Source organism: Erithacus rubecula (genome assembly GCF_903797595.1).
Source record: "Erithacus rubecula genome assembly, chromosome: 1".
NCBI lineage: Eukaryota > Metazoa > Chordata > Aves > Passeriformes > Muscicapidae > Erithacus > Erithacus rubecula.
The window spans coordinates 82,286,837-82,309,910 of NC_136658.1; the positions used below are offsets into that span (position 1 = coordinate 82,286,837).

At 39.3% G+C, this 23,074-nt stretch overlaps 1 protein-coding gene across 4 annotated transcripts in view; it reads right to left on the minus strand.

The window, feature by feature from the left end:
* CRACDL (CRACD like) overlaps window positions 1-19,283 on the minus strand; it is a 62,917-nt gene extending 43,634 nt beyond the window's left edge. The window contains exon 1 of one of the 4 annotated variants that reach the window (XM_079300137.1): window positions 19,196-19,283. In XM_079300137.1, coding sequence (XP_079156263.1) covers window positions 19,196-19,275 — 80 coding nt within the window. In that variant the 5' untranslated portion in view covers window positions 19,276-19,283. The remainder of the gene's footprint in view (window positions 1-19,195) is intronic. The other 3 variants (XM_079300138.1, XM_079300136.1, XM_079300139.1) reach the window with 3 other exon arrangements.
* Between the last annotated feature and the right edge of the window lie 3,791 nt (window positions 19,284-23,074).

Here is a 23,074-nt window from a genome sequence, read left to right on the forward strand (position 1 = left end):
TGGTAGAAACAAAGCAATGCTTTAATGGAAGGGAAAGGCACACAAGTGTCCTTGCAGAATGCCAGCCCTGCTCCGCTGTGCAATGTCACACCTAATGCATGTAGTGTATCCCCAAAAAGGCTCTCTTTTCACTGTAGCCAGGTTCAGTGGCCTGATAAATCTCTGTTCAGCACAGCTCAAGGTCAGGAAGCAGTCTCTTAGCTATGCTTGAGATCTCTTCCTCCCCATAAATGTCCCTATTTATCCAGGGAATCAGTCTATCCCTGCAGCAATTATAACTGCCCAAAACTAGATGAGTTTTATGGTGCTTAAAGTACCTTTCTGAACAGGAGCCAAAGCTCATCATATTGATAAGAAAATTATAGTTCTTTTGTTCATTTCCCTTTGTCATTTTATTGCAGAAACAGGAAGAGCCCAGAGTTCAGTCCAATCCCATAAGCACATAAATTTCCAGACAAAATAGTTACGGATGTCGCAGTCTGAATTCAGCAGGGTTAAATTAATCCAGGTTTTAAATAAGAGTCAAAATATAAAAAACCTTATAGATAAACAGTAGACATTTGGAGAAACATAGTGAAAATTTAAGATATTAAATATATCCTAACCTGCTGCTAAAGAAAAACTGATACAACATAGAAATCACATAGAAACATAGAAAACACATAGAAATCAGAAATCACAGCTCTGTGTGCACAACTGTTTTTTAAGCAGTGCAGATACTCTGAAACAATTTTCTGGTGAAAGGCCATATTACAGATACCATCCCCAGGAGGCAAAACAGCGCAGAGAATCTACTCATAGAAATATTTGTGTGTTAGATTGCTCTAGACTACTTTTCTTACTATAGATTCAGCTTTTGCAAACCAAGTGAAGTGGATGGCACTTCAGTGCATCTTTTCCTACAGATTCTTCCAAATGGTCTTAATGTTCAGCCATGCAACAAGCTGCATTAAATAGAAGATTTTAGAGAAAACAGAGAAAGCTTGGCAATATGAAAGGTGTGGCAAATATAAGCTTTTTCTAGTGAGGCCCTTAATAGAGGCAAAGAGAAATTAAATGAGCGTGGTAGATTTGAGAAGAAATGGAGAATTGCTGAGCTGAAAAGAGAGAGGAAGAAGGAAGTAATTTCAAGATTCACAAAAAAGTTAGAAAAAATATGTAGATGGGAAAAATACTGTTGGAAATGCTGATTCCACTGAAAGCACAAACTGGACACCTCTCTTCTCTTTTAACATTTCCTCCAGTCATGTCTTGAACAGCAAGAAGAGGTAAGTGGTAAAACAGATTTCAGTGGGGTAGAGAAAATCCACTCCTAGTGTTAAGAAAAACCGGTCACATCTTCCTATTGTCTAACCTGGCATAACTCCACCAGCTTCATTTTATGCCAGCTTAAGACTTGATCAAATGCAATAAGAGGAAGGTAGCAATTCCTCTTACATGTTTCACTTTGCCTGCAGGCAGGCTTCAGCAAATGGTGTGCCTACTCCAGGGGGCCATACTTAATGAAGAATTTAATCTTCCTGATAAATACAGAAAGATGCTAAAGTGCCAAACTTGTCAAACACGCCTTGCACCAAAACACACTCTTAAAAATTTGCTTTACTTGGCTATATACTTGTAAAGTCGTGTAAAACAGACATGTCCAAATTGCCTGACTTCAAGCACTGAAAGTCAAACACTGCTGTCCCAATCCCTTTGCAAAGGTGCAGCATTACAGCCATTGAGACAGTCGGTAATCTGCTCACATCTCCGCTCGAATCAGTGACACAGTGCCGAGAAGGCTCCGGGTTGTTCAGAAGGAGCTGCATGAAGCACTGATTCATGCTGATGAATTGTAACCAAGCAACACTGCCAGCATCTCTCCAGCCCATTGTTCAACTGAACTGGGGAGAATAGCAGCAGAACAGCACCAAAAAAACCTGCCAAACTCCAACTTCAATTAAAGGATACCGTCCCTCTCACACTAGGCACAGTAAATTTTTTAACCAAAATTTAGCAGAAATCAACTGTTACTTCCCTCTCAGTAAAGATAATTACATGCCTGAAGGCAGCAAATTAACTTCTGTGTCTCCAGGACGTCTTGTAAATCATCTTTACAAAAGAAACTGTTGAAATTTACTTTACACAAAAAATGCACAGCAATGAATTATTCATCTGAGCAGAGGGATAGAAATACTGCCTTTTTGTTGGTATGGCTATTAGATGCTGAGAAAAACTAAAGAAGACTTTATCAGGTGCAGTATGAATTGGAAAGGAAATAGATATTTGAAAACTTGTTCCAACAGTTAATGCACAAAATAATGCTACTACATCATCACGTGTGTGAACCTTATTATCAACAGAAGCATTAAAGAATGAGGTTACAACACTGAAATCTTTTCCTTTTATTGCAGTTAAGTGGTGGGATTCTCTGTCCTGTTTAATGCCATGGGCCTGGATATCAAAAACAAAATTAACTGCAAAATTATCTACTGTTGCCCTTCATGGAAATAAGATGAAAACACAGCCTGCCAACAAAATGTTGGTTACTAGATATTTTAATGTTCAACAGTATCCCCATTTTACCAGAAAAAATATATATATAAATTAAGAATATGATACAGAATTTACTTGTTTTTATAACATAAAAGGCTAGCAGCTGTAGGCATTTCTTGGAGCATAAAAATCAAAAGCACTGACCTGTAAAACAGAAATAGTAATAACATCTGCTAGACTTCTGGGCTCTGAAATCACATTCCCTGAGAGCAAGTTTCCAAAAGAAAGGCTGGGCACTTATGTAAGATACCAATTCCCTTTTCAATGGACAATGTTTCTTTTTTGAAATTTTACGTAAAAGCCTGAATGCGAAACCATACACATCTTTCTTCTCCAGAAATTAATGTAGTAGGGCAAAGTAAAAAAATGCCATGGCATAAAAATAGATTTATCAATGTCATTCAGAAATTGTGATATCGTAGAATGCTTTAGGTTGTCAGGGACTCTGAAGATCATCTAGTTCCAACCCCCCTTGTCATGGGCAGGGGCACCTTCCACTAGATCAGGCTGCTCAACCTGGCCTTGAATACTTCCAGGGATGGGGCATCCATAACTTCTATTAGATGACCCTCTTTGCTTACTTCCACACTTGTCTTTCTAGTCCCTTCCTACAAACAAGGTTTCTAGGTGTGGTCTTTTCAGTCCCATCATGGGGGACCAAGATGTTCTGTATTCACTATTCTATGTGGAGTATCACCAGGATGTCACAAAGGCAGGAATGCTGCTGCTTAGAGTCCTTCTTGTAAGTCCTCAACACTGCCACAGGCTTTGACATTACACAGGACTCCTTATAGGCTCAAAGCTGTGCTCCCATGATATGAGTTCCCACCAACTTCCTCTCAATGTGAGCAGATATTTAAAGCAATATGGTCTCATCATCTTCTTTCCCTTCATAGGTTTGCCAGATGGCTTTATTTAATGTCTATTCTCTGGATTGGCTCTTAGATTTTTTTTGCTTTACATTTGCCATCTGCTGGTCCAAACAGCTGAATGATACACTTCCTTTTCAATCTCATGACATACATTCATTCTTGCTGTCAATTTGGCATCCAAAATAGTATGGCAGGCAGATTGGCAGGTCTCAGTAAGGCCTTGCTCCACCAACAGGAATTTTCTCCTTTGTCCCTTTGAGAGTCATTAGTGTAGGAGCAAAGTTTTTAAGAGAGAATAAAGTCCAAAGCCAGAGCAAAAGACAGGTACTAAGAAGAACTCTGAACCAAGTTGTCTCAGTGATGGAAAGTGAAATAAAATAAAAGAATGCTGTGTGGGAAAAAAATTGACTTGGAACCTTTCAATCATTTCCCAGAGTCTTCAGCAACTGTCTTGTTCTTTTCAGTGAAAATGTATGAGGACTCTTGTGAAATAAGTGATGTGGATATGGGACCATGCCTGCACCCTGCAGGGTACCCAGCCTGGGCTGCACTACAGGGGCAGTGCCAGAACAATGGCTTGCAAAACTGCAACAGCAGCTGGCTGGGAAGGGCGTCAGGAGGAGAACAGAAGCAGCACAAGAGGAGGAGGAAGGGAAAGGTGCCAGAAAATCTTGTTATGACCCCACCTAAATGCATAACAGCAAGTTATTACTGAGTTGCCTGAATGCGCATGCTTCACCTGTCTTGCTACGTTAAACTCTGAATGTTTTAGGGATGATTCTGTCTCTTGAGTGTTTGCACAGTTCCAAGCACAATAGTTTCTTGTGCTGAGTCCTTGGAATACTGTAAGGATATAACTAAATAATAAAAGCAGAAAAATCTTGATGCTATTCATACTTGAGAAGATCTCACATGGCTCTGGAAAAATCACAGCCACAGAAACACTCTCAACAAATGCATTTATTAATCCTCTCATTACTATTGTAACTTTCTTTTAAATATAAAGACAGAAAAAATGTCATTAAAAAGTATTAACTGTATTTCATATTTGAATGCCACAAAAGACTAACAGTTTATTCAAATAGTGAAAGTGAACAAAAGCTTGAGAACTCCTACTTCAATGCTTCTCTGTACACTTAAATTTGCAAATACACTTGCCTCTCTCTGTTTTCTCTCTGGTTTTGGGGTTTAGCTGACAGTAGCCTTTCTACTCTCCATTTTCTCCATACATTACATGGTCAAGTAAATGGTGAGATTTGCAGTGTCTTGATCTCTTAATGTTTAGATAAATGCTGATACTACAGAGCCAATCCTAGTTCTCCAGATCTCCCTACCTCAGTTATGAAGGTAGAAAAATAATAAACCTAGTAAACCTAACCCAGGGCTTCAGTGGCCTTGGTCTCAGCAGCTCTGATCTAATGCCCATTCAAGCCTAAAGAAAGATTCCTTAATTAGCTATTAGTGTCACATCAAGCAGAATTAGGCTCGTGTGCCACTGAAGAATAAGATGTATAAATGCTTTTGCAATGCAAATTCCTTTGCTGCTGAACTGTATGGAACTGACCCACCTGCTTCATGTAACCTGATACTTTGCACACCACCCAATATACAAGGGAGGGGTTCTGAGAAACAGATTCCTTGAAATTCTCAGGCTGCTTTATATGCTTCATGTTGGTGGTTCACAATCAGATTTCTGGTTGTCACCATCATGAATGGAAAGATAAAAATTCAGTGACAAGTTATGAAATGTTACATCTGCTCAAAAAGGTAGAACAACCAGCCAAAACCAATGTGTCAAAGAAATGTGTAAAACAGCTCCAGATTTAGCCAGATCCAGCACAAGACATGTCTATATTTGAAAGCTACACTGGTACAGATGTTAGTAGGTGTATGAATAAAGGATAAGAAGACTGTACCACCAGTTTGCATATCCATGGTAACTAAGAGAGGACCTCCTAAGAAAAGGAGCTGTGAGATGGGGAACAAAGAATTCTGTTCCCCTTTGAGGGCTAAATAGCTCACACTATCTAGTGGGGTTATTTAGGTTGGGGACATGTGCACCTCCAGATTATAAGAGCAACAAGGGAAAGAGAGTAACATGGCATCTTCAGTCCTCAGGGCACTTTTCTAGCCTGCACTCCAGTCCATGTCTCTGCAAGTTCACAGCTCTTGTTTCATCTAGGCTAAATTTGATACAACACACCCAGTGGCTGTACAAACAATCCATTAAAATATACACAATACATGTGAAGACTACAGAAAGAAACAATGGCCTTCTATGCAGCTCTCAGTATACAGTATTTAGGCACAAATCACAGAACCATTTAGGGTGGAAAACATCTTAGAGGCCACCAAGTCCAACCTTTAATCCAGCATTGTGAAGTACCAGTGTAGCTCATTTCCCTCTGTGTATATGAGCATGTTCTGAATACATTCATGATGATGCAACTGCATCCCCTCTAGACTGGGTTTAACAATCATTACTGTTTCATTACTAGTCATAAAAGTTCTATTGCTACTGAAGGACAATGTCCAGAGAAAGTATAAGGAATTTCAGAAGAATTAAAAAGCCAAAAGACTCAGTGCAATACAGTGACACCAATGTCCTCATATATGTGCCTACTCCATTACTCTAATGATTCAAAGGGCAACCACTTGAGTTCCCAACTGCTCAGTGTTCCCCAAACAACTGACAGAACTGCCATCTATCTCCATTTCCTTACAGCCATCACTGGAGCAGGAGGGCAGTACTACCACCAGCACTGAGCTGAGCCCACTCTGGGTGCCTGCATGCAGAGCTGCCGGGCAAAAGTCAGACAGAACAGAAGAAACAGGCACCATCTTCCAAGCTGTATATAACCTCTGAAGCACAAGGATGAAAAATTTCTACAAATACAGTTTCTTTTAATAATCTCCTTCTCTTATTTTCCTGCCTCTGCCAGGATTTCTGGTTTTAGATATGTGAATCTCTGCACATGGTCCAATTCTCCAGTTTATTTCTGGTCCAGGTTTTCCTTAGGTTTTACTAGAGGCAAGAAAGACTGATATCAAAAAGAAAGAGGAATAGAAAGAAAACTAAGGAAAACAAAGCCTTTACATACCCAAAAAGTCATCTGTACATCCAAACAGGAGCAGAAAAGTTCCTTCTTCTTTTAAAATATATCTTCTGTTTCCATGCTATACTGACTACATGGTATGTTTTTAAATAGTCTGTTTTAAAATAAGTTGGGTGTGATCTAGTTACTAAATATTGCATGATTTGATAATTACACAGCAGAGCAAACTACTTTCCTAATCTGGACTAAGATGTAAAATTCTACAGTGCCTTTAAGAAAATGGGACTTAAGTATCTTTTATTTTTTCCAATGACATGTAAGCCCCGGAAAAAGTAATTTTCTATTTTAATTGGTTTTGAAAGTCTTAGACTTTACAGCAGTATGCAAACAATTTACACCTTCACTTTTACAGCTACATGAAATCAGCACTGAGTTATGCAGCTTACAATGTCTTTATTTCTTGATTAACTTCCCTTCAGGTTTTCACCGTAAACCAGTGATATTTTATTAGAGATAACAGTGATACTTGCATTAATTTCCTTCATTATATTCAGTCGCTCATAACTTTGGCAGGTAGTGTAACTTTTAGGTCCTTTGAGTGAAGGGAAAAAAAAGGATTAATAACTTGTGATGGTGTAATTGGAGACCACCCCACACACAAGAGGCAGGTTACAGCTGCACAATGAACTTTGGTTCTGACACACTCCACCTTGTGCATTGACTCAGCAAAGCAAATAATGCTCTTTGCAAGCAGTCTGCACAAAATTACCAGGGCGTTCTGGTTTAACCCACAGCATGTTATCAGGCATTACACATCCAATGTCGTTAATTAAGACATTTTAAACTGAAGTGATTTTACCTGGTACTTATCAATTTCCTGTTCCGAAGAAAAGCGTCTGAGTAATAAGAAACATCACAAAGACTAGCTAAAAGTTGAAGACCATATTGATAACAAAACTTAGACCATTTGTATTTTCCTATCACAGTAGCACTCTCACCTTAACTAGCAAATGGCTTTTGACTCCTTACTCTAACCTTTTAAAGCAGATATTGTTTCCAGATCACTGAAAACTGTACATACTGTTGTGGAGTAAAAAGTTTTAATAACATCACAGCAGACTCTTGGACTGAGCTAATACAAACACTCAGCTTCAGTCCAATTCTAATAGCCAAATAAACAGAGTTAGGATGATTCTCAGAGCTATTGTAAATTCCAGCCACATTCCATGCTGAAGAATGGACAGAGAAAACAAAATGGTGTAATCACTCATAAATACTATGAAGAAAACTAGATCGATCACTTTTATTTTGCCCTATGCTTTAGAAATAGAGGCTATTAAAATAACAACTAGTCAGATACAAAAAGCTAGGAGGAAATGAGAGTTTATATTATGGAAATACAGCTGACAAATGCAGTGCTGTATAGAAGCAGATGTGGTTGAAAAAACAATTAAATACTCTTCAGCAGAATTTGCAAGTTTGTTTTGTGGAGGTGGAACACGGAAGCCCTTGCTGGAGATTCCCACACCATCATCCACAGATCCAATCTAGGAGTTCAACAGGAAGTTGAGATGTGCCTACCTGCACACACGGCCTTATCATGTTGTGATTGAGCTACAGCTTGTGACTTTCATTCAGAATAAGACTGCAAATCAGCTGAGCTGGTTATTAAACCGGTAAAAACTATAGAATCTGATTTAAAATTTACAGTCAGTATTTTGCTTTGACTAAGAAACATGCCACATCAGGCTCATTGCAAGAGTGGCAGAGAATGTTTCAAGAAAACAGACCAAAAATCTTTTGTGTGCACATTACAATTTACAGTGCTCTCTGCCCAGAGAATCACTTCATATCAGATTCACTAGATTAGCAATTGCTAAAGAAATCCTCTCACCGTGAGAAAGGTCATGGAAACAACCTCTTTACTCTAGAGCACACAGCACTTCCTTAAAGCACTCCATCAGAGTCCAAATAGAAACACTCATATGCTTGTGCTAACAGTGTTGAGGTAAACAAGCATCAGTAACCAGTTTAAAGAGCATAATTTTGTCAAAACAGCAGGCCAGCTACTATTATCCTTCTGTATAGTGCAGACTCAATGCAAATGTCAGAGGAGCCAGACCGTTTACTCAGTTCAGGTATCTCTGAAATGGAGTACCCTTCAGTGTCATAAAACTTTGAACTTTGCCTGTTCAAGGATTGAAGCCCACTTGGGGATCCTGGAATATCAGATATGCAGTAGTATATTATCACAAACCCATGATTTCAACTTGTTTCTAGGAAAGAAATATACCTCTTTTTCTCCTATCATCTTCCTCTGCTAAATTTCAAGTTAATAACCCATTGCTGTGGTTTAAGAATTACTGAAGCAATTCAAAGCAAGTGTAAAATGCAACAAAGCTTCCTCATCCAAGAACATAATCAAAGTAACAGAACCATTATCTATAGATGCATGGCAAGTCCAAAGAAGCAATTGATGTTCTGGGGCAGAAGAGATGTCCCTTAAGATTGCTATCATAAAGGCAGGTATTTGTATGGCAGAGATGTTTCTGTGCAAAAGAAGACAGCAAGGAAGGTGAAACACTGTAGGAAAACCAGTAATAAAGGCAGCAGAAAGTCCAAGAGAAAGCAAGAATAATTATTGAAAAAAATTCCTAAAAATGGCCAATGACTAAGAGCACTTTGCTCGTGGCAGACCAAAGTAGGGAGTGATGCTCAGAGAAGTCTCCCTCCTCCTCAATGAATTCTACTTCATTCTCTGAATCAAAATTTCTTTGTTTTTTTTTTAATTACTAGGATTAGATCTGGCTTCATCATCAGATTAACATTAGCTAATAGCCTGGTTTTGACCTAAATTCTGACAACCTCAGATCTCAAGGGAATCCAGGGACACAACTCAATTCTGACCTTGCAGCAGATCCTTGTCCTGTCCTGCCCACATATGCTTGATTCATACACACTACACTGTAATCTCAAATGCCCATGCAAAAGTAGAAGCAGCACCAGCTTGACTTTCAGGTGGCTTTTAAAAATTTTTTTCAAGGCTTTGGCAAGAATTAACACTGCCATACTTGTCAAAAGAAGCAAGTGAGCCTGTTCTACAGCCAAGAGGCCACAGACAGGACAGCAGCTCTGCACCACACCAACCCATGGGACCCTGTGCTCACAGGAGCTGTGCTAGAAGGCTCCCTTCTCCTGTGCTGATCTCCATCCACTTTTCCCAGGAGCCTTTCCCAATGTTCCTCTCTATATTCTGCACCCCAGCTTACCAGACACGTTCCCTTTGCACCATCACGGCACCCAACACGATGCTCCTCCAGACACATTTGCAGGCACCTCAGAAATTTTGTCCAGCACATAGAAGGAGCCCTTTTTTTGAAGTCCTGTCAGCTTCTCAGCTGACTGCACTATGTGCCACAGTTTCTCAAAACTAATCTGCTGTTTCAGAGAAACATGAAACTTATGAGGAGAACATGTCAATTCATTCACAATATACGCTCCTCTACAAATATGTAACACAGATTGGAACTGACATTCAAGATGACCCACACCCTATATAAGCCTCACAAAAACTGCCTAGTTATTCACTTTTCCAGCTTGGCAAACTAAGCCTCCATACTCAGTGTCAAGCTAAAATATTTGTTAAAATAATTCTTGGCTTCCTTCCACTCCAAACAAATTCATCAGACAGATATTTCAAGTCATTTTTGACTCAAGCAAGCAGAAGTAGGAAGGTACAAAAGTAGAGATGAAGGAGCCTTCATTAATTAGAATATAACTATTTTTTTGTACACCTTTCTCTTCCACATAAGGATAATGGAAGGTTTTGGCTATTTTTGAGGTCGCTGTCTCCAATTAAGAGAAACGCATGAGCTTTAAACAAATCAGACAACCGTGGAACAATTTTAATCCCTGAATGAATAAATCCCTTGGGGGACGTGGCTGCAGAGAAATCAATGGGCAATTCTATTAAGCCTTAACAGCAAATAAGGCACAATCTGGCTTCTACAATGAACCTCAAAGCCACAGATGCTGTCATAAGAATTTATCAGATTTGTGTGATCAGTCATCAGTGTACAGAGTCCAACTATACCCAGAATATCTTCTGCTTACAGCAGCTGTTGGAACAGCACTGAACTAGACCATCTTTGAGTTAGGGCCTATCTTACAGCAAAAAAAAAAAAAAAAAAAAAAAAAAGAGAAATAAGTGTTAGCTGGGTGAATACTTATTTGTTCCAGTGAACTCCTACTCTTGTCAGCACCCTGCTGCCCACTGACCTTACCTCCAGCTCCGAAGTGTAAAGAGAAGTGTGAGCTGTGACTGTGAGAAAATTGGCATTTGCTCCCACAGCTTTTCACAGCAACACATAAACGACCTCCTTTGCCCTACAGACTGGAAATGCACTCTACAGCTGTGGGATGAAACACAAATCATTCATACCATGCTATAAAAAGTCCACAGACCAACAGAGAAAATAGAGCACTGGTTTAAAAATATCATCAAAACAGAAAACATAATTTCCCCTCCCCTTCAATATACTAAATGCTCACCTACTGACACCTGCCAGGGTAAGGACAAAATCACTTTGCTTGATGTGGTTAATAAAGCCTAGCCCATATCCAGGAGCCTCTGCCCCAGGCTGCATCTGCTCTTGTAAGTGAAACACTCTCAAGACTATTCTATGGTACTGGAGACAATGCTTGAAACCAGACTGCTAAACTCTCATGATTTTCAAAGGAGGCTGACTAAATCCACTCCACTTGTTGAAAACCATCACCAGCCTATCCAACAACAATTGTGTCCAGGGCTGTTCCAAGAACCCATGATCAATAACAGCCTGACTCATGAACATTTCCTGCACTTTTCAGTAGTCATGCATCTTCCCTTCCACTTACTGTTCAGATCTGAGGCATGGTCCAAGGTACATGACAGCTGTCTTCTTTGCACACAGAACCAAACTTCCTTTCCTTGAAATCAATGTATGTGAACAAGGAAAGAGGTGAAAATGACACATACACAGCTACTGCCCAGACAGAGCTATACTACAGACAGGGCACACCCAGTATTCACAAGTTCAGAAGTACCCCCTGTGAGCATCCACTCTTTAGATAAATAGTTATTGAGGGTAAAGTTTTCACAGGGATTAAATGCCTTTTTCAGGTTAGATGTCTCCTTCCTATTGCAGTTGACTGTGATTTATCCCTGAAGATGTTAAAAGCCTCTGTGTTGGGTGTGATGCCTTGTTATCCCTTTACATGAAAGTACAATGTCTCTAATCTATTACATTGGCTTATGAAAGAAAGAAATACAGGAGTAATAGTACAGGCAAGTGTTTTCCTCCCTCTTCTGGGTAAAAATAAATAACACCTGCATATTTCAAGCTTTGCAATCTTGCTTCATGTCTATCTCTGAGCAAACAAATAGAAGTCCTGTGGAAGCTGCTCAGGTAAATTTCAACACTGCCTGGTAGCTTGAGACACAAGACAGGCAGAAATAGTTAAGAAACTTAATTCACACTGGTTTGACATTTGGTCAAAGAGGTTTTTGTAAACTGAATCAAAAAAGGGAACCTTAAGTCTTTAGAAAGAACAAATAATTTTCACAGTGACACTTGACATTTTTTTCCCCAGCACCCTTCCACTGATGCAAGTTACCCAGAACTCTGTCATCTGTATAATCAGTTTAAAACACTGATTAAGTTAGCACCTCACTTTAAAAAAATAAACCAATAAAGAAACAGAGCACTCTTCATCAGTCAGTTCAGTGGCAATTAGACAAACTGAGTTTACAGTCTGCACCATACTTTCATCTCACAATAAGATTTGAAAAAGAGCTAGGCTACAAGATCAAAAAAAAATACACCTGCGCTCCCATGCTTTTGTATCAAATAGCTTTTGAGAGAAGTACATATTTAATTAAAATTTGAGAGCAATAACCTTTACAATATCTTATAAAGCAGGCTGCTGAGGAACCAGAAAACCATGGACCAGATACAGTCTATGACTTCATTTTGATAATTTTGGACTGAGTGATTAGAGGGGGAATGCATTAGGACAAGAAAGAAAGTGAATCTGTGCTCTGCCAAATGGGTCTGACAGTTCTCCCTGGGCTGCAGGGGAAAAAAATTCTCATTTCTCCCATAAACCAATACTTGGAGAAAATTATAGCACACACTGACACAAGAAAATGCTCCTCATTAACAGTTCCTATAAACCTTAATGGCAAGTAAGAGGGACAAAAGTAAAAAATGTTGTCCTCCTTATTTTAAAAATGGATTTCTTTTTCAGAGTTATCTTCGAAGTATTATCTTAGATTTAGCTAAAGGTTTGGTAGCTAAATCTAAAATATCTGAAACGGGCTCCATTTTCATAAACTGTTGAGTACTCCCCTTCATAAAAAAATCAACTTTTAGTTCATCCACCTTTAATGTTTCAAAGACATTAGCCACCTAGGAAAGCTCAGGACACTTCACTGAACTACACTAATTTGTCTTTATTCAAATACTCCTTTTTAAAATCCTGAGACAACAGTCCTAATGAGAATAGCTGCCTTTTTTTTTTCCTTGCTTGGGTTATGTGCCAGTGTAGCAAAATTTAGCTTGAATGCACCAAGCAAGATATGGAGAAGGATCTCTGCAAGTCTGCATGTTCATTTGTGTTTACAAAAACTGGTATCACACAGTGTATTTTAACTGTTTGCTTAAATGATGATCAACTCCAGGTTTCTCATCTGCTCTTTTTTTATATATTTGCTCATGACACACTGTTGAAGGGGGCTGATTTCTGTTTGACTAATGACAGAAAATAAACTCTATTTTATTATGATGCTGCCACCTATAGTCTTTCTGAACACCACACTACCTCTACACAGTTTTGATACCCATTTAAATTTCTAAAAATTGCATTGTTTATATTTTGCTAAAACTTTCAACATCATCCCACCCAGCAAGGAAAGTATAAAATAAAATGTCTGGGGGGACACACTTTTGTTATCTTTCCTCTGTGATTTCCAGCCCACCCCCCAAGAAATCTCCCCAGTTTTGGACAATCTGATGTTCTCTGATAAAGAGGCTGCTTTCAGAAGGTCTGAGAAGAATGGGTGACTCTGAGGTGGATATCTACCAAAACACAATGAATGGTTCCTTCCAAACACCAGAGAACATGTCTGAACACACTACACAACCAGTCTACAGTGCAGAAAACAGAGTGGAAACCAGATCTGAAGTTTCTGTGAGGCCTGTTGGAGAATTCTCACCAGATACTCCCTTATATACTTCAACCATGCTCTACCTCTGTACTCTGATTAGGACAGCTATGCAGAGACATTAATTCCCTTCCTCTCCTGATGTTTTTCTGCCCTACAGTTTTCTGAAGCTAACTTATCATTAAGTAAAAATCATACCTCAAATAGACCAGACATACATGCCTTCCACTGCAGAGCAATACAAAATGTGATGTGGATCTGGAATCTCTCCATCCTGTAGTCTTACCAGCTGACACCTAAGCCACAGGGGATGTTTTTACACAGTGTTCCTACCTATGAAACTGTCGACTCAACAGTGATTCATTAAACACTACACCAACTCAAAAGGCCTGTAGCTGCAGAAATCAGCAATTTGTTCTTCTTCTAGGAATGGAATTAGTCAGAAGGACAGATAGACAGATCATGTGTCTGTCCCTCTTTAACCTCCAATTTGTCCAAGTACCTATGGAAACTCTTGCATGTTTCCATAGCCAGCAGTTGCAGTGCAACTCCTGCATCTGCCCAAACCCCCAGTACCTTGAAAAAACCTTAGTGATACTGATTCCAGTATTAAGAAAAGAATGCCAACTGTAAGATTAAAAGAGCTACTAATTTTGATGGCATACAATGCCCTGAGTCCTTTAAGTTCCCCATTATATTGTATTTATAGCTTCTTTGTTCAGTTCTAGAATATTTTCCATTTTAGGAAGGAAAGAAATCTACTCAAGTGTAGAATCAAACAAACCCCATAATTCTAAAATACAGGCAGCTGATTGCATTGTATTAGACAATGAGTTAGAAGATCAAGCAGTTCCTTTGTTATATTCTCCTTTGCTTCAAATAGCAAGAGTTGCCAGAGCTGATGTGATAAAAGAAGAATGACATGGAGAATAAGAACTGTGTAATCTTCCTATCTCACTCACCACTTTAAGAGACAAAGGAGTAAAAATGCAACCTGTCTCTCTTGCCCAAAACTTTTATGTGCTGCAGATAAAAAACAAACCAACCAAAATACACTGAGTTTTTAGCTTTTCAGGGATGCAATACTAACAATGTCTTTAAAGATAAATTGACTTTTTAAAAAACCCAAAGTCCTGTTAAAAAAAAACCCAAAAAACCAGAGCTTTTGTGTATTTTTACACATAGAACAAACTGTTAATGGGGACTGTATCTTAACAGTGCAAGCTGAAGCACCCTTTATAACTGTGTACTCTCAGGACTGTCTCGCCTGTAAACTTAGACATTATCCCTAAAATCATTTACTGTTTCCATGAAAGAAAAAGTTGTGCTGTCAAGTACTGTCAAGAAATTTTCCTTGAAGGATTCTCTTGAAAGCTGCTTCTGCCTTAACTCAGCAACAAACTTCACTGGCAAAGAACATCACTGAATGTACGTGCCAGCTTATACACATGTTGGTTTTCCATACTCCTGGAGCTGACTGATGAAGTCTGCTCTGAAGCAACTGGGAGCATGGAGAACTACAGGCCTGAGAATTCTGAGAAATAAAATGCACTGGAAGAAATAACAAAGAAATCAGTGTCCTGTTTTATCTCATTCTCTTTGAACATCAACAGGCTGGCTAAAAAACATTTGCCCTAAGTAAATACTCTTGTAATTACACTTCACTAGACTCATTCAAGGTCATGAAGAGCCAATGGTGATAAACTGCTAAAAAGTTCCACTTCATTTCTTATACTTCATTTCCTATACCTGTTTTGATGCATATTTCTCTGAGTCATTGATTTAATCTTCCTCTTGATTATTTCAAAATTTGTCAGAATAATGTCTACAGTGAAATTTGCTCCCAAGGTGCATTTCAAAATGCTGCACAAAAGCAGAAACACCATCTGCTGTTTAAAGGATTCCAATTCACTTTTCTGTTACATTTCTGCAACTACTGGATAAGCTACTACTGCCAAGAAGAATTCTGCTGACTCCCTTTGAGGCAATATAGAGTACAGGCATCAGGAGTAATAGGACCTACAAGAGATATAAACACAGTAAAACGGTACCCTTGAAATTAAGACAATGATTATTTAAGTCTGAGCTTCACTAGAAGCATCACTGCTGATTGTTTTCACAGAAACATCTACTAATACATTTATACTCTGCTCCCAGACTACTGTCTGTATTTTCCCATGGGCCAACAGACCAGTTGCTTGGCTTTGAGCTGCCAAGACTTTTAGTTTCATCCTGTTATAACTCATCAAACACTCAGAATTCTACAACCCACTATGTGCACTCTTTATAGACACCAAAAAATGCAGTAGTCTAGAATTCCTGTACTGATTGAATGGTTTACTTTTGTGTTTAATTTCAAAAATTTCAATTTTAAATGTATTTCAGAGCAGCCAGACACCCCCTTGCCTCTTACATTGCACTGTTTTACCCACATCTACCTTCAAAAAGTTAATCCAATTTGATTGATACCTAATTAGTATTGAGAAGATCTTTCCATTAATGACTTTATGAGATGCCACAGATTTAATGGGACTGTCTTAGCTTAACCCTCTTCATGTGTAGTGATGGAAGGAGGGAGGCTGCAGTACCACACTGAGAAGGCACTGGGGAGGAATTTGTGCAAGTATTGGTCAGTTCAACAACAAACTGAGAGGACCCAAGCTTATCAAACCCAAATAATTCTGAATGAGTTCTGCTGACTTGAGGATGAGCAGCAATGCATAGAAATGCTTTGGTACAGATAAAGCCATCTTCCTTAAGTGACAATGTCCATGAATGGAAGTTTCACTGCAATAAAATGGGTAGGTAAATGGTCTCCTTTCCTGACCTTTTTGCATAGACTCTCTCTTTTATAATACAGAACCAAAAATCTTTCAGTAAGAGAAGACTGTATATTTAATACCTTGGATATTTTATGACCGAATTTCCATGTCTCTTGTGATTTGTTTTCCTGTATATGCACAGCTGGGAAATGAAGTAGCTTTTTCTAGAAGCATCTCACAATCCTGGCATGTACAGCCTTAATTCTGCTGCCTTCCAACAAAGATTTCCACGTTCATGTGGATGTCCTTTAGTATTGTGAACTTCAACAACCTAGCCATATTCAGTTCATCCTACACCTACAATTGCAGAAAGACACTGAGGCTCCTGTAACAAGAAGGTAAATGAACTGTGCATTGCTGGGTATATACTACCTTTACTGGGACAAAGCCTGAGCTTGCTGCTATGAAGCAAGACCACAGAGAACAAGAGAACTGATGTATTCCAGCTGTGCAGGGCACTGAACAAGAGATCTGTAACAACAGACTTCAGAGTCACCTTCACTTCCTGCACAGTGAGTGCTCTGCAGGTCCCTATCTAAAATGTGTATTGGTTATACTCTTGTGCTGGAAACACATATCTGAAACCAAGAGTGGAACAGCTGGGTTGTGAGGTAATGACCATTTATTAAATCTTCACACAAAACAGGGAGAACTTGTCTATGCATTGTTAGACATTGACGATTTCACTTTTGTCATGGTGAATCTGAAACGCAGCTTTGCTACTGCAATAAATATTTGCCTGAGACATTTCCATAATTCAATCCTATTTTCAGTTCCTAGTAACAGCTGAGTGCCAGTCCTTGTTATTAAAGAGTTTTTTCCCTCCTTTTTGCTAGTCTTTTGTCATGACTATAAATACTGAGACTACCAATCAAGTACTGTACTGTTAATGTCCTGCACGACAGAGAGGACAGCAGAGGCCACCACAGGCTGAGTGTGAGCAGAACCTCTTCCTCTGCAGAGCCCAATGCAGGCAGCACACGCTCATATTGCCATCCACTGCCTTAGAAGCAACACTGCCAGGTCAGCTGTTTCTTTTCCAAGAGAAGGATTAGACTCTATACACCGAGAAGCACATGCTAAAGAAAACACTTTTAATTAAAAACATAGCAGAATTTAAGTTCACAAGGTCTCTGTGAAAGCAAAGAAACATGACCTTCTACTTTCTATAAACTCTGACGTCTGTACACAGACAAACTAATTACCCATCACTATAAACAACCACAATCAGTTCCTACCTCATCACTGGATAAGCCTAAATGCACCTGCTCCCTCTCCTCTAATGATAAGCCAACTCCTACCCTGAAACCACCTTCTTTCAATGATTAAAGAGCTACAAGGCAAGTGCCAGTAATAAACTTACTTTTTTTTTTCCCCTTCTGTAATCTAATCTTTGCCCTGTAGAAACTGCTGATGAGAGCTCAGTTCCACTTAAAATTTACATAAAAACAATCCATATCATGTTGCATGGAAAAGGACTGTTGCCCCAGTGTTTATTGGCATGGTGATACAAAGACTGAGAAATTACTCTGATGCAAAAATGATGTACAGCCTTGTATCAGCACCAAACAGGCTTTGATGCATGGTTGCTATTTTTGGAAGCTAATGATCTGTGAGTGATAAAGCAAATGAACTTCTTAATGATGACAAATACAGTAGAATGCACAGTATTGAGTAGAGAACATGATGTCCAACCAAAGAAAGATTTATGGGATATAGTTATGGTATTAAGATTTATCATGGCAAAATAAGAGAACAGGAAAAGCTTCTGGAAGATCCTGTGTGTCTACCTGGAATAACAATTTACTTTCAGACAAAGGACGGAATGTACAGTCCATTGCATGCTTCTAGCTGATACTTACTTTGCTTTGGTGTCTATACACATATAAAGCCAAATACATACAATAATTTATCCAATTTAAATACAATTAAAACCGCTATAGAAAAAGAATTTAGGTTTTTAACCAGTGTGAATATATGCAAACAATTAGTGTTTATATTGTTGGCGTGTTCCTATAAAAGTCTCTTTATATATGGGGTGGCTTTCAGCTAATTGTATGGCAAAACTGGGAAGGTGATGTTTTCACAACTAAAATTTTATCGTACTCTTAAAGGTTTTGAATTGAAGAGATTTCTATACAGTAACCTAGGATCCACCAGCGACAATTAAAATTCAATACACTAAATATACTATGGACAGTAAAGTCTGTCAACAGAAGACAGCGTAATAATGAAAACAATGCATTTGTGGTATTTCAGGTCTCGTGACCGAAAACATTTTAAAGAGGGGGGGAAATCACCCCATTTATGGTTAATTTCAGGGTAGAGGATCAGTCCGCATTTTGAGAGGTACTTGAAGAATGAAGAGAAAAAGCCACAGCCTTTCAGGCCAAGGAAACACTGCCTGCTGAGCTCAGCCTTCCTGCAGGGAGCCGGGCTGGTGGGAGCACAAGCCTGCTCACCTCAATCCAATTCTCACCCTCGAGAAAGCTGGAAACGCCGGTGGCGAAGGAGCCCGCCGTGTACATGGAAACCGGTGTCCCGCTAGGTACAGCCGGCCGCTAAATTAAACGCCTGTTTTGCTCCAGGTTAAGCGTCTCCCGTGGCTGTGCTGGCAAACAGCTGCGGAGAGGCGCGGGGAAGGAAGCGAAGCCCTGCCCGCAGCCCAGCCGGCCGGGGAGCCGCTGGCCGGCTGCCCTCACTCACCTGCAGCCCGTGCGGGCCGGCGCACCCTCGGCGGCCGGGACGGCGGCGGGGAGCGGCGGAGCCGGGCGGCGCGGACCCATCCGAGCCGCGTTCTGCCCGCTCCTCCCCGGGCCCGCCGCCACCTGCGGCCCAGGACCCGCCCGCGGCCGCGGGGCCAAAGGCGAGGCGAGCCCGCGGCGCTGCCCCGGGGCGGGCTGGGCGCGGCGCTCAGGTGTTTTCCACCTCGACGAGACATTGACCGCGGCCGGGTCACAGAGCTGCGAGGGGGTGAGGAGAGAGAGCGGACCGGGCACGGGGAAAGGGCCATTTCACCGCTGCAACCTTCCGCCTCGGCTTTTCTTTCCCCCTTCGCCTGCCCTAAGTGGCTTAAGGTAGCGACGAGCCATCTCCAGGGTGTTTTCTCAAACGAGTGTTGGAGGTGGCGGGGTAATTGCAGCGCGTAGCTACAGTCAGGATCCTTGCGTGGTATCGGGGTGAAAGGCTTCAGCTGGAGCTCCGTGCATCTGTGATGGGCAGTGCCCTTGGATCCTCAAACGGGGTGTTTCAAGCTTAGCTTCTATGCAGGAGGTGAGAAAGGAAGGCTGGACGAATTGTCTGTAAGAGTTGACCAAAATAACATCGACTGGTTAGCTCCCCACTTCGGCATCTTGTCTATTTCAATAAATTTCTCTTGAACTTGTGAGTTCTGGTTTCAACATGAGCACTTTTATTTGTTTTTCCTGAAGAGTCACTGCCTTGTAAAGTCAGCGAGTCTGAGGACAGCAGGTTTGGATAGAAAATGCAGGCATTGCCTGGTAAATGAATGAACACCACACTACACAGCCTTGTAGTCCAAGGTAAAAGCATTAGAATGAAAAATGCTGTGGAGGTTGCTCGTTTCTTAGGGCACTGATAAGAGAGGCAGAAATGAAAATGGAAAGCTGGTGCACACTGGCTCAGTCTTAAAATGAAAAATCATTTCAACGCTACTTCCAGTGCAGTCACTGTGGGTCAAAGAATAAATTCAATTACAAGTTTTATTTCTGTCAAGTAGCATTGTTTTAAAAATATTCATGCTATACTGGCAAAAGAGATTTTATGAAATATTTCCATGTGCAGCAAAGACATACCCCCATATAGAGCAAATCTGAGAAGTACATTGTTCTCTTGCTCGGTTGCACCACAGCTCTGACAACAAAGACATTTTCTGCTTTGTGTACTCTATATAATTGCTTGGGTGTAGGCTGCATTCAAGATAAAAAATGTTTATTCTTCTCCCACCTCAGGAAATAAAAAATACAACCTAGATGAGAAGAACAAGACAGGAAACTTAAAACTAAGCTTAGACTTTTGCATCTGCTGAAATAAGTTATTAAATTGTTTCATGGATTTTAATAAAAATTGAATGTGGGATAGCCTAGAGAAAAATTGAATTACAGTATATTAGAGTCAGGTAAAAACAAATATTGGAAAGGAACAGAATTTCAGGCCATGCCTTCATAAATAATGTTTTAACTCAAAGCAAATTTTGCTTTTTTCAAAGTTTATTAATAAAAAATCTGATCCTTGTCATGAAATAAGGTTGTGTTTTGATGTATTCAATCCAGGTGGAGTCATGAAAATTTTATCCATCTTATCAAGCTCTTTTTCTTCTGTTTGGAAAGTGTCCAAAATGTAAAACTAACTGAAATATCTTTCCACATGTTAAGATAACTGTGCATGTTAATATCACAAAACTATGTATGATTCATTCATCTTCATTTCACTTACTCCCTCTGCTGGGAATTAGCATGAAAGTTCAGTGGATCAGAGGAAAGATCATTAAGAGTGCAATATACATTTAAAAGCCTTTTTTGCTTCTTTTATTAAAAGATCACACTTCTTTACAGACCCTCCATTCTGTAGCAGTAAATCAATTTGCATTTCTTGTTGCAGGGCTATTCATTCCAAAATTATGCGGAAGGAGAAGCTAATGCAAAAAAACTAGTTAAATACTGAATATATACTAAGTTCTCACGCATTCTATTCTATCATTGCAACTGCCAATATCAAAGATTAAATAAATGTAGAAAAGCAAGTGAGTAACAGCACTGCTAAACTGTGTCTGATGCTGACAGCCATGTTGCTAATACTCCATTGCCTACACTGACACCAACAGGATTACTTGGTCCAAGAAGAAATGAAGGGGATAGAACAAAAAATTCAGTTGTAGTACTACCAAAGACTACCCCTTACCATGAGCATTTTTTCTGCTCAAAGAATAAAACCACTTGCTTTAACACTGACAGCAGAATCTTAACTCTGATTACAAGTTGCTGAAGTTCAAGCTTTATTAGTGACTGAAAAGAAGAAAAAGAAAAGATGGAATGCTGGCAGTGTTCAACAAGGCAGAGAACAACAGATGTCATATTGTAATGGAGATACCATTCTGTATCCATACATCCTGCTTCTTCTAATATACAGAAAAGGTAATAAGGAGCAGGATACCAGAGGTACTGAATTCTTCCTTTTACAAACCCTGTAAATCAGTTATGCTTAAGTGAAATACGTTCTACTGAGTAGTGGGGCCAGTTTCCATTGCCACAGGTAAGTAAACTTAGTGAAAAACAACTCCATAATCAGTGGCTAAAAATTATCATGAATACTTTTACAAATACTATAGGTTTCTTTGTTATGCAAACCACATGATTTTAGGTCATAACAGTATAGCTGAATTTAAAACACTTTTATTTTTTATAAAACCACAAATTGTATTTTCAGGTTTGCCTATGTAAAAATATTGCAGTAAGAGGCAATTTAAATATATGTATAAAAATCGAGTCTAGCATTGTTCATGGTTGCAACTGTCACAAATGCAAACAAATGATAAATAGATCTTTTTCTGTGTCAGTCTCTTTCCAATCAAAATATTGTAACTAAGCAACGACAAGAAAATCACATCTAACCAACATCACGAGGAAATAGTGTGTAACACATTTTAGGCTGGGCATATACTACAGTTATTCCTGGGTATTGAAAAAATTAAGACATATTTAGAGCATTTACAACCAAAAGTAAAGAACTGTAAAAACTCTGAGCTCATTATCGACATTTCAGATTTTAAAATATACTATTGGGGTATGCATACAATTCCCAACCAACAAACCCTGTTCTAGTCCTCTTGGGCTATTACTACAGACATTGCCAACAAGCAAGTTTATTGTCAAATAAAAAATTTTGTTTTCAAACTTCAGCAAATTCAATTAATGTTTTCATTTTTTTTCTTTCTTTCAGCTTCTGACTTAGAACAGACACAGGAGGTGTCTGAGGAGAGCAGTGATCCTGCTCTCTGAATATACTCACTTGAATATTTTTTTTTCCTTAACCATCAAAAATTATGCAGCAATTAATTGCTGTCAGAGGTCACTTGAAGTCTGTATGTCATCACCATTGACAAAAGCTCCTTTGGCTCCATCCATGATCATGTAATCCCCTTGCAATTTTCCTGCAAAAAATTAAAGTTTTCATTTCCAAAACATTTTTTTAAGGAAAGGCTAACCATAATAAAAAGGCTATTACTTTATCAGAGTACTCAAGAAAAAGCAGGTTTATTGCATCTTTATATTTATAATCTCATATTCCCTTATTCCTCTCTGTGTAAGAGAAAGATTTTTAAGTCCAAATTGCTTAAGAACCTTCTGCTTTTACTTTTTAGGTGAGCACCTAGCACCTGTTTACTGACTTCTTTGTTATATTACATGGAAAAGCATCATTATTGCAACTAAAGAATTACATAATGGGCCTCTGCACAGCATATCCACTCCCAAAAAGAACTCCTGTTGTCTGTACTAAGTTTATCTGACATCTGCCTCTCATCTTCTAGATGGTAGGGTATTTGTTTTATAGACCAAGATCCCGTGG